Genomic DNA, 12,119 nt, shown 5'->3' on the forward strand with positions numbered 1-12,119 from the left:
CTGAATTTATTTACTCCAAGATGTCAATGTGACTTACATCCATGTAAGCACTTAGTGCCAAACTACACATTACAAGCAAGCAAAAGCAAAATGGTAATGCAAAGGGAGTGCTTAATCCTTTCCCTATTTTTTCTCCAAACCATCACCACCTGCTTTCCTTCCAGTAAAAATTCTAGGCACATATTTGCAAGAGAACACACACATCTGGATCCCAGAAAAGGAAAGGGGGAGATCTGGATTTGAAAAATGGTAGAAGGGAGAGATAATCCTCCACTTCTCCTCCATAAATCCCACCCACTTCAAGTTGCTTCTCCATAAACCAAGCAACCAAAGCAATGTAAAGACACATTTTTGCTATATCTAGTTTGGTCCTTAGGATTGCAGTTTTGAGAAGGGAATTCCTCTGTGGTACTTTATTCTGCAGAACTGCAGCCTTCAGATGTAAATATGTGAAAATCCAATATATGAAAAGATGCATTGTTTTAAGCAGAGGCTAAAACTATTGTTTAAAACACTCTTATGAAGCTTTAATGTTTGGGAGCAGAATATTTCAAAGGGCAAGAATAAATTCTATCATTACTTGATCCTTATGTAGTCCCATTAATCAATATACTAGTTGAAAAGTCAACTAAAGCTGGGCTACACATTCACATTGGGTCAGGGTTTATAGATTGTGCTCAATATTACCTTGGCTAAAACAGTGTGAAACATAATGGGCAGAAAAACATCTCTCTTATAAGGCTAATGTCTAATCACTTCCATGCTAGCATCCAACAGAATACAAAGCAGCTTTCAATGAAGTCATTTCAGTTGGTCTTAAAAGGTGAGTTGGACTCCTTTAATACATTATCCAATAAAGGTTTCTACTGGCCAAATTTCAGAGGTCTGACACAAAGGAATGAAGGTGGCAGGTCTCTTCGAAACAGTTTGTAATTGCTCTAATCAAGGAAGTACTTTAACTAAGTTTAGAAAGTTATCAGCTAGCCGATAATTATTTTCAGCATTTGCACAAAAGCGATGGACATTTGAAGAACCTGTCAGAATGCAGTTTGAAGAACAGAGAAACACAATTAATGTACCCCATAACCTTTACCTTCATAGTATAGTGTAACTTTCACTTCAATTACATTTAAATGGCCTTTTTTATATATATACAGGGGGAAAGCAGGTGTAATTCTGACCTTTTGTAAAGGTCAAATAACTATGATTCAGTGTTTCATTAAAGTTCTGAAAGGTATTTTAAAACACACCTTTAAAAAGATACTCATACTGAAAAATATAGTACCATACGCAAATGTTGTAAATTCTAGACATAGAATAGCTTTGATAAATTTTGGTTAGAGGGGAGAAATGTTTTGCTTTTTTTAAGCTCCCTCTGCAATTTCAGCAGCACATTGTATACCATCAGCTACTTCTGTATTGTCATTGTTTTAAAAGAAGAATCTCTGTAACAAAAGAAAGCAAAGTATTTCCCTACAGGCAACACAGCTGTATGTATTCTTTGGCAAAACCCAACCAGGTTTTAATGCAACTTTATAGCCCAAGAGCAAAATCCACTGGGAAGCCTTCCTACACAAGCTCCATTGGAATGAATGGAGCTGCTTTCATACTGTTCTCATCCACTTCAGTGCAGCTTCAGCAGGAGAACTTCCAAATGAACTGAGCCCTTAGGCTGCAGTCCTGAACACAGTCCCTTTTCCCCTAACCCCACTACCCATGAATGGAAGTAGGTGGTTGTTTTTCCATATCACGCCCTCCCTTTCTCTTCCTGGGATGAAGTTTCTAGCTGTTGACAGAACCTATGCAGAGGACCAGTGCAGCCTAGTGGTTACCATCAGACTAGACTTGGAGAGGACTAAACTTGGTGAGACCCAGGTTCAAATCAGGGATGTGCACAAACCTGTTTGGAGGCCCTTTTACGGGCCTTCGAACGGGTTTGAACACCAGGGGAGGAGGGTGTACGAAATTTGAGGCCGGGGGTGCCACTTTAAGGATGGGGGAGGGTGCACTTACCCCTCCCCCTCACTTTCCCCCGACTGGCATTCGTTGCCCGTAAAGGCCTTCCGGGCAGCTGCGTACCTCCCTGTCGCCCCTTCCCCTCTTCGGCCGGAACCGGTACTTCCGGCCACTTCCAGCCGAAGAGCGGGAAGGGGCAGCAGGGAGGTACACTGCCGCCCCAAAGGCTTTTATAGGCAACGAGCGCCGGTTGGGGAAAAGCAGGGGGAGAGGTAAGTGCACCCTCCCCCACCCTTAAAGTGGCATCCCCCACCTGGTCCCATGCACATCCCTAGTTCAAATCCTCAGTCTGCTAATAAATCCACTGGTGATTCTGGGCCACTTCCCCACTTTCAGCCTAGATCTGTGGATCTAGGAGCCAGACAGATAATGGTCACTTAGCAAAATTACCAGATGTAGACATTATAGACAGGAAAGATAAATGAGCTTCTCTTTATGCCTCCTACAAGTAACATGTAGTACTTAGAAGTCGGCTGCCAGGGACTAATTAAAAAAAGTTATTACTCTTTCTCTCTCTGAATAACCTAGTATATAAATATGACTAATAAATAAATAGTAAATATAAATAAAAGCCTCCAAGGAGTTCAAGGTGTAGAACAGGCCCGCACAACTTCAGTCCTCCTGCAGATGTTGGCCTACAACTTTGCATAATTCCTGTCGATTGGCCACTGTGGCTGGGGATTATGGGAGTCGTAGTCCAAAAAGAGTTGGGGAGGGCCAAAGTTGAGCAGGCCTGGGGTCGACGTTCCCTCCTCCCATTTTATCCTCACAACCACAACCTCTCTCTGAACATCCTAGTCTGGGTGCCAGGGCTCCCTACTACTTGGGATTTCTTAAGCCCAGCTGGCCTAGCCTACCACACAGAGGGGTTGTGAGGATAAAATGGGAGGTGTAAAAGAACTTCTACACCCTGAACCTTTGGGAGAGGCTTTTAATTTCTTTATTTATCATAAGTATATACACGAGCCGTTATGTGTATCTCTAGGCAGTGTACACAACTTAAAAACAACAAACAGAAAACAGAGTAAAAACAATGGATTTCACAGAATAAAAAAGTGAACACCATTTCTTGGGATAAAAACAATGAAACAGTTTTAAATTAATTTCAGTTAAAAGCCTGATAGATTTTTAAATGTTTTATCCACTGCTTACATCTGGCTGATTTCTTAGTTATTCGCTTTTTACATATAACTTTTTTTTAAAAAAATGAAACTTTAAAAATTGGTCACCTCTAAATGTGGTTTTCGCTTGGACTTTTTAACTTGCTTATACTTATTTATTTTTATTGTCTTGTAAGCATCTTTAGAGCTAATAGCATTAGAGATTTGAGTTTTGGGCTGTATACAAATGTGTTAATTAAAAATTAAATTAAATTAAATTAATAGTGAGCTGCAGTCGTGTACTGGGGAGATGGGGGGGATAAATATAATTAATTAAAGGCGGTATTAAAATGCTTTTGTGAACCCCATAATAATGTGTCCTCGTGGCAAAGCGCCTGGCATGGTCCAAGGAGGCCTGGATTCGAATCCTGCCTCAGCCATGCGAGTTACCCGGGGCCGGGTGAGGGGACACAAACTTAGCCAACCTCAAAGGGTTGTTGTAGGCATAATAGGGGCAGGTGGCGAGAAGGCACACCACTACCCTGACGCATGAGAAGGAAACGACCCGCCCCGCCATCCTGAGCGAGTGCCCGTGTACCTGGGCGGTGACGAAGCCCTCATAGACAGTCCCTTCCCGATTCTGGGGCAGAAGCAGCGGGCACTCGCGCAACAGCGACCCCAGCCCGGTAGCCATTTTCCGCCCGACCCTCTCGTTTCTCCGCACCGGCCTAAAAGACAACCTTTTTTTTTTCCCCTCCCCGCTCCTCTCCTTTTACGCGCCTCCAGAGAGTTCGAAAGCTACCCTCGACAGAGCATGCGCTGCCCCTCCTCCTTTCACGACCCACCCCATTCAGGGGGAAGATTTTGGCGACGCATGCGTACGGCGGCCTGCTGAATAGCACGCCCGCTCTCTCCCTTCTGATGCGTAGGGACGTCTGAAAAAAGGGGAATCAAAAAATTCGAGTGGGGCGGGCACACAAAAGACAGCAGAACGGTCGCAAGAGGGGGGGGGTGGCGACGGCGCGCGCACGCGAGGCACAATGACCATTTGGCTGATTTTTCTCTCTCTTTTAAATTATCCACGAATCTCGCGCGGCTACCTATGGTTGGACGGATCGCGCGCGCGGGAGTAAGACTGGTGGGAGGGGCTTGGGGAGGCCGCGCCCCTCCCCGACTTTCTCCCAGTCCAGACCGTGAGGCGTTTTTTTCTGGTCGATAGTCAGCCAATGACAAGAGTAGGCAAGCTACTCTTCCCAGCTGTTGTTGAACTACAACTCCCATTATCCCCAGCACAATGGCTGGGGATGATGGGAGTTGTAGTACATCAACAGCTGGAGGGCCAAGGTTGCCTATCCTGTGACTTGTTCTTTTGAAAAAGGGCTGAGGGGACTAACACTAAAACAAATTCACTTTACATGGCTTTCATTTTATACAGTTTAAACTCAGTGAAAGAGAAAGCAGCCTGATTTTTAAAAATTAAAAACAGCAGCCACAGCAATAATAATCAGGGCTTTATTCAGGTGCTGCAGTTGATGAATGTAGCTTTTCTGAAAAATATACTATTTTTTGGCTTTAAAAAGACATCTTTTCACAGGAAGAGATGGAGTGGCATCAGAGAAATCTAGTCACTTATATGGGGATATTCATACAGAAGGCCGTTTTAAGGATATTTTTATTTTAATTATCTGCTTTTATTTATTTTGCTATTTTTAACCCTTTTTTCATTTTTCTCTCATGTATATTTGCTTCTCTGTGTACTAGGTTTTATATACCTATGGCAGAAATGTTTAAACAATTCAAAAATTGTTTTCATTATTAAATCAGCAGCCACACACACAGCCATTGCAAATGATACAAGCACTTTACATCAGAATAAACAATGCTCGCCTTTTCATAGGAGTTCATAATAGAGCACCTATTACACCTGGATTTCTTTTTCTGTTTTGCTTAGAAAAGGCCACCTCTTATATTTCTTTAAGTTAGAATCAGGTGTGTGGGGTAGAGTGTGATTGTGACCTGCAGTGGGTGGTTTAGAGACAGAGTGGAGAGTGGGGAAAGAAATAGGCGGGATGGGATTATATTAAGTTGTGTGTTGAAATGTTTCTGCTAGTGTAGATTTGCATAAATATACATGTTTTATATTCTCACACTAGCTGACCCTGCACAGAGCATCGTGCGGTCGTGCACTGAGTCTGTGGCATCCCCCCCACTCTCTTGCTCCTCTCGCCGCCCCCCACAATTCTCTCACTTGCTCTCGCCACCTCCACAACTCTTTTGCGGCACCCCACAACTCTCTTGATCATTCTCGCCGCCCCCACAACTCTCGCTCGCTCTTGCCGCCCCCACAACTCTCTCGCTCGCTCTCGCCATACCCCATAACTCTCACTGCACCCCACAAATCTAGCCACCCCCCACAATGCTCTTGCTCGCTCTCACCGCCCCACAACACTCTCACTCGCTCTCGCCACCCCTCACAATGCTTGCGCTCGCTCTTGCCGCCCCCCACAACATTCTCACTCGCTCTGATTGCCCCCAAACACTCCCGCTCGCTCTCGTTGCCCCCACAATGCTCCTGCTCGCTTCTGCCACACCCCACATCGCTCCTGCTCGCTCTCGCCACCCCCCACAATGCTCCCGCTTGCTCTCGCCGCCCCCACAATGCTCCCTCTCGCTCTCGCCGCCCCCACAACGCTCCCACTTGCTCTCGCCACCCCCCACAATGCTCCCGCTCGCTCTCACCACCCCCACAACTCTCTCGCTCACTCTCGCCACCCCACAACTCTCTCGCTCACTCTCGCCTCTCCCAACAACTCTCTTGCTCACTTTCGCCGCCCCCCACAACTCTCTCTCTCTCTCACTCCCTGCAACTCCATCGCTTGCTCCCAACTCTCTCGCTCGCTCTCCCCCCACAACTCCCTCTCGCGCTTTCCCCACAGCCCCCCCTCTCCTTCTGTCCTCCATCTTTCTATCTCTGTCTCACAGTCCTTGCTTCCCCCTGCCACTGCCAAAGACTGTCACCCGCTCGCCTGACAGCGTCCTAGCTCCCTGCTCCCTGCTGCTTCACAGCGTAACTCAGCCAACCATCTGCCACCTGCAGCCCCCAGAGCCAACTGTCCTGCTCCCGAAACCACCCCCAGCCTCCGAGCTCCCTGCTGCTTCACGGCGCCCCCGAGCCAACTGTCAAAATGTCCAGCCACCCTGCTGCTACGTAACTCTCTTCCCCTCTGTCAGCCAATCACCTCCTTTCTACCACGTCCCCACGCATGGTCCGTCTTGGAGAATTAATAATATAGATTCTTGTGAGTTCAGATGTTTGTGCTGTTTGTGACCTCAAGAACTCACATGTTAACATGGGCAGAGTCACCACTGGGCGAACAGGTTCAAAGAACCTGGGCCGCCAGCAATCAGGGGCTGCATCTCACAGCCCCAACATGCCCCCTATATCTGATGTCAGATGCAGGGGGCGTTATTTCGCTCCCAAATGGGGCTGAACGTGTAAACCACTTTGGAAACGTTTGTTGATAAGTGATATATAAATATTTGTTGTTGTTTTTTGTTTGAATGCTGGATTCTACCCCTTCAGACTGCAAGCAGGGGATTATATTTTTAAATATTCCCTCTCCTAAGAAAAAGGTATTTGCATGTATTAAAACTGCATTATCAGAAAAAGGAGTACATTGCAGGCCATTTGAGACAATACTTCACACGTTCAGGATATGCACCTGCCATGAGTGCACATCTCAGTGCCGGATTTAGGCACAAGCCAAGTCATGAGTGGCCTTGGAATACCAAATATTAATATTTGTATTAATAATATTTTATATTAATAAATACTACTACAAACCACTACAAATATTTATATACCACTTTTCAACAAAAGTTTCCAAAACAGTTACACAGAGAAATTTATTATTTATTTATTTATTTTTAAAACACATTTGTATACTGCCCAAAATGCAAGTCTCTGGGCGGTTTACAACAAAACAATAAAAACAACAGATAAAAGATTAAAACATTACAACAATAAACTTAAAATGTTAAAACTATTAAAAACACAATTAAAACAATATCTGATTAAAAGCCTGGGTGAACAAATGAGTCTTGACTGCCTTTTAAAAAGTTGTAAGAGATGGGGAGGCTCTTATTTCAGTGTGTTCCAAAGCCGCGGGTCAGCAACGGAGAAGGCCCATCCCCAAGTAGCCACCAGAGGAGCCGGTGGCAACTCCAGACGAACCTCTCTAGATGATCTCAATGGGCGGTGTGGTTCATAGCAAAGAAGATGTTCTCTTAAATACCCAGGGCCCAAGCTGTTTATGGCTTTATAGGTTATAACCAAAACCTTGTATTTTGCCTGGAAACATATCAGCAGCCAGTGTAGATCTTTTAAGATAGGAGTGATATGGTCTCTCCGAGATGACCCAGAGACCAACCTGACTGTCGCATTCTGGACTAACTGCAGTTTCTGGACTACATACAAAGGAAGCTCCACATAGAGTGCATTGCAGTTGTCAAGTCTGGAGATGACCAGCAGATGTACACTGTTTTGAGGTAATTTATCTCAAGAAATGGACCCAGCTGACTTATCAGCCGAAGCTGATAAAATGCACCTCTGGCCACTGCCTCAACCTGGGACACCAGGAAGAATTTTGTGTCCAGAAGCACCCCCAGACTGTACCTGTTCCTTCTGGGGAAGTGTGACCCCATCCAGAACAGGCAGATCAGAATCATCTTCCGAGTGCCTACTCCACACAATAAGTACCTCCGTCCTATCTGGATTCAGCCTCTTTATGTTTTGCTGGTCGAATGACCGTAACAATAAAGATTTGATTTTTGATTGAGCCTCAGCTTGTTACCTCTCATCCAGCAGGCATTTAGGGAGGTTATGCCTTCTCCTGATGATATTGACATGAAGAAAAAGATTTGGGTGTCATCAGCATACTGATAACACCCTGCACCAAATCTCCTGATGATCTTTCCCAGCGGTTTCATGTCGATGTTCAACAATAGTCATGTGCATGGACCAGTTCGGAGGCCATTCTAAAGGCCTCCAGACCGGTCCGGACATGGGGTGGTTTTGGTTCGGGTGGGGGGTTCCAATTTAAAAAGGGGGAGCTTTACTCACCCCTTCCAGTAAAGAAACATATTTAATGTAGTAATTGGGCGGCAGGGTACCGCCCGCTTCAATCTCCGGCCGCTGCGCGGGCTCCTCATTCGTAGACATAATCAGGTGGCAGGATCGCTCCAAGTCCCTGCCGCCCACCCTCTTCATGCTAAGCAAGCCCCCCTCGGCTGGTGGCCGCCCCCTGTGACTATCAAGGGGTTCCCCCCTCCCCTCCGCCCCCTTCCTGACAAATGGCCCCCCATTACAGGAGGACGGCAGGAGAACTCCCTGCCGTCCCCCTTCTCCTTTGCCGGCTGGGCTGCAAATGGCTCCTAGGAAGCCTTTCGTGCGCGTGCGCAAAAGGCTTCCTAGAAGCCATTTGCAGCCCAGCCGGCAAAGCAAGCGGACGGCAGGGAGTTCTCCCGCCGCCCGCTCGCTAAAGTTAACGTAAAAGAAGTTAACTCCCAGTGGGCCTTAATACTAAGGATTTCACACTGATTCAAAGACAAACTCACCATTAATAGCCATATTATTAAGACATCACATTAAACTCACTTATCACAAGAAGCAAAGTAAGAGCAAATGAATACAATCCTAGCTCATAAGCTTCAGCTCTGTATTCACAAGCCCTGATTCTCTGTACATAGTGCCAAACTAAATATGTGTGGAGTGATTTATATTATATTATTAAAAATAAATAAATTACCTGTAGCCCCTTTGGTGGGCTTCCTAAAGGCCATGGGGGGGGTGTCTGCAAAGGTATCCCCCTCCCCCCGCTGACCTCTAGGGCCTTGCAGGGACCATTTGAACATGTGCGATGGCCATTTAAAAAAAAAAATTAAAATGGCCGCTGAAAACAAAATGGCCACCATGCATGCTCAAATGTCCTCTGCGAGGCCTGGCATGGCCTAGGGCCTCACAGAGGCCATTTGAGCATGCCTGGTGATCATTTTGTTTCAGGCGGCCATTTAAAAAAAATAGTTTTAAAAAATGGCGCCCCCCTTCAACTGGCGCCTGGGTCATGTGCCCTGCCTGCCCTACGATAGATATGCCCCTGCTTCCAGCATTTCCCTTTCCCTCCTGCTCAAATGCAGAACATGTGGTGAGAGCATTCTGAGAAAACAATGTTAAAAACAATGGCACTTAATTTAAGGTAATTCAAGCTAATTAAACGACTGATCAGGGTGCTCATTTAAGTACAGGCATGGAGTGCCTGCCAGTTCTGAATTTTGTAAACCCTTCAGTGTCCCAGTAGGTGAGAGGAAGTAGGTGTTTTGAAGCATGAGCAACCAAGCCACAAGCACACACTTGGAAATTGGATGATAATAACAAGTATAACAACAAATAATAGAAATGTTGATGTTGTTATTATTAGTGAACTCTGGTAATGCACAGAACAGCAAAAGACAAAGGCCCAATTCAGACATTATGCTGTATGACTGTACAGATGTCTGTACACCTGTATACATGTTTCTGTGAATGACTGTACCTCTGTTCATTTTAAAAGTGAACCTGGATACAGGCCCTTCAAAGGCATGGTGCAGATAGGAAGTATACCTCTGTACCTGCGTTCAGCATAACATGTGGATGTCTGTACCTGTGTACAGATCTGTAATTGTGTACCCTGTACACTCGCTGTACAAGTGTTCAACAGAATGTGTGAATGGGCCTAAAGTTAGCATCCCCTGCTAACTTGTTAAAGAGGCACATTTTAACATGGTGATTCTCTTTATTGAGCAGGGGGAGAGTAACTGGCCCTCTCCATCCCCAGCACAGTATCTCCAGTGACTGTTGCTGGTGTCTATCTGATGTTTCTTTTTAGATTGTGAGCCCTTTGGGCTCAGGGAGCCATCTTATTTATTTATTTATTTATTTATTTATTTATTTATTTATTATTTCTCTGTGTAAACCACCTTAAGCCATTTTTGGAAGGCCGGTATAGAAATCGAATTAATAGTAATAGTAGTAGTAGTAGTAGTAGTAGTAGAAAAGTCAACAACAAACAGCAAGTGCCGCCTTTGTAAAGAAGCAGATGAAACCGTGGACCACCTAATCAGCTGTTGTAAAAAGATTGCACAGACTGACTACAAACAAAGGCATGACAAGGTAGCAGGGATGATACACTGGAACATCTGCAAAAATTACAAGCTACCTGTAGCCAAATATTGGTGGGACCACAAAATTGAAAAAGTTGACGATGTAAAAATATTATGGGACTTCCGACTACAAACAGACAAACATCTGCTACACAATACAACAGATATAACTGTAGTCGAGAAGAAAGAAAAACAAGTGAAAATAATCGACATAGCAATACCAGGGGATAGCAGAATAGAAGAAAAAGAAATAGAAAAAATCACAAAATACAAAGATCTACAAATGGAAATTGAAAGGCTGTGGCAGAAAAAGACCAAAATAATCCCAGCGGCCATTGGCGCAAAAGACCTTGAAGAGCACCTCAACACCATAGGGGCCACAGACATCACCATCAGCCAGTTACAAAAAGCAGCTTTACTGGGAACAGCCTATATTCTGCGACGATATCTATAACAACAACACTGACAATAAAATTCTGGCATCCCAGGTCCTTGGGAAGGACTCGATGTCTGAATAAAACAAACCAGTCAATAACACCTGTCTGACTGTGTAAATAAATAATAATACAACCAATACATATTATGTAATGTAATATATGCAAGTATCAAAACCAGTACCAATTCCTTTGGTAACAGAGGGCTGTGGAGGATGTAACCATTCCAATATGACATTTGGATATGGATTACATCATGGTTGTTGGTGCCTGTTTCTTTAAAAAAAAGCAATATCAAGCGGGCCTTGAGTTTATGCATGCACATATGCAAAACACGCTCTTGGCTCCCCAGAATTATTTCCTCCTGGCAGATGTCCAACAGCAACCACATAAATCAGCGACTTTCTACATATAAAGTACATAGGTTCTCTAATGCCTCATTTACATCTCCTTGAATTATAAAAATATTCCCTTTGCAGACATTGGCAAGACTGGAAAACCAGACCAATCCATATGCTGTACTGATTTTGAAGGCCCAGAAGGATGCTGTTAATCCCTTTCAAACCTTGAACATACTTGGAGGTTTTCCAAACTGTCCACTGAAAGTTTCCACTTCAGAAATGGTGGGTGGGCGTTCTGAAATGCTAACATCAGACCTTTGACTCAGGATATTATATCTTACACCAATGTAACTCCTGTTTTTCTGTTTCTGCTGATCTTTCCTCAAAATTCAGCTCTTCAGCCTGATATTTCTTGAACTGTCATAACTACACCTGTTCAATAGAGTCTACTGCCTGTTAATGCTTCCCCAGCTTAACTTCAAAAATACATATAAATCAGATCACATGCATGCCATATTGTGATCATTGCATTTTTAAGTGCATTAAGTGTATTTTAACTATGAACTGTCAGGACTTGCCATGAAATAAAAAGGCTGCTGAAATTAAAGCCCATTATCATATCTAAAAAGCATTTTGCTGCAAAAGTAAAAGCATGTTGAAGTGATACAATGCATGATTTCATGGGGGACGTATGAAAAAACCCCAGCAAGACAAATGAAACATTCCAAACTCATACTTGAAGAGGAAACATTTATGAAAACTAAGAAAGAAGATTTTACTGGAGCAAAACCGTTTTTGAATTGTAAAGCTCTAAATGAATAAAGCAAAGTCTTTGAATACCAGGATGATTAAAAAGACAAAATCATTAGCAAAAAGATATTTACAAGTTTGGTCTCTTTCATTTTGACTGTAATTTTAATTAGTTGGACACTGGGGGGGATGAAAATGAAAGCCTACATCATGTACTTACTCTTCAAATTGCATTCTACCTTAATTTTATGCTCTTCAGTTCTTAATTTTCTTTCTCTCTC

General features: G+C 44.0%; 1 protein-coding gene across 3 annotated transcripts in view; it reads right to left on the reverse strand.

Annotated features, from left to right (window-relative positions):
- FANCL (FA complementation group L) overlaps positions 1-3,890 on the reverse strand; it is a 60,690-nt gene extending 56,800 nt beyond the window's left edge. For 2 of the 3 annotated variants that reach the window (XM_053246594.1, XM_053246584.1), the window contains exon 1: positions 3,715-3,890. In XM_053246594.1, coding sequence (XP_053102569.1) covers positions 3,715-3,810 — 96 coding nt within the window. In that variant the 5' untranslated portion in view covers positions 3,811-3,890. The remainder of the gene's footprint in view (positions 1-3,714) is intronic. The other variant, XM_053246604.1, reaches the window with a different exon arrangement.
- Positions 3,891-12,119: the final 8,229 nt, after the last annotated feature.

Source organism: Hemicordylus capensis, chromosome 1 (assembly GCF_027244095.1).
Source record: "Hemicordylus capensis ecotype Gifberg chromosome 1, rHemCap1.1.pri, whole genome shotgun sequence".
Classification (NCBI taxonomy): domain Eukaryota; kingdom Metazoa; phylum Chordata; class Lepidosauria; order Squamata; family Cordylidae; genus Hemicordylus; species Hemicordylus capensis.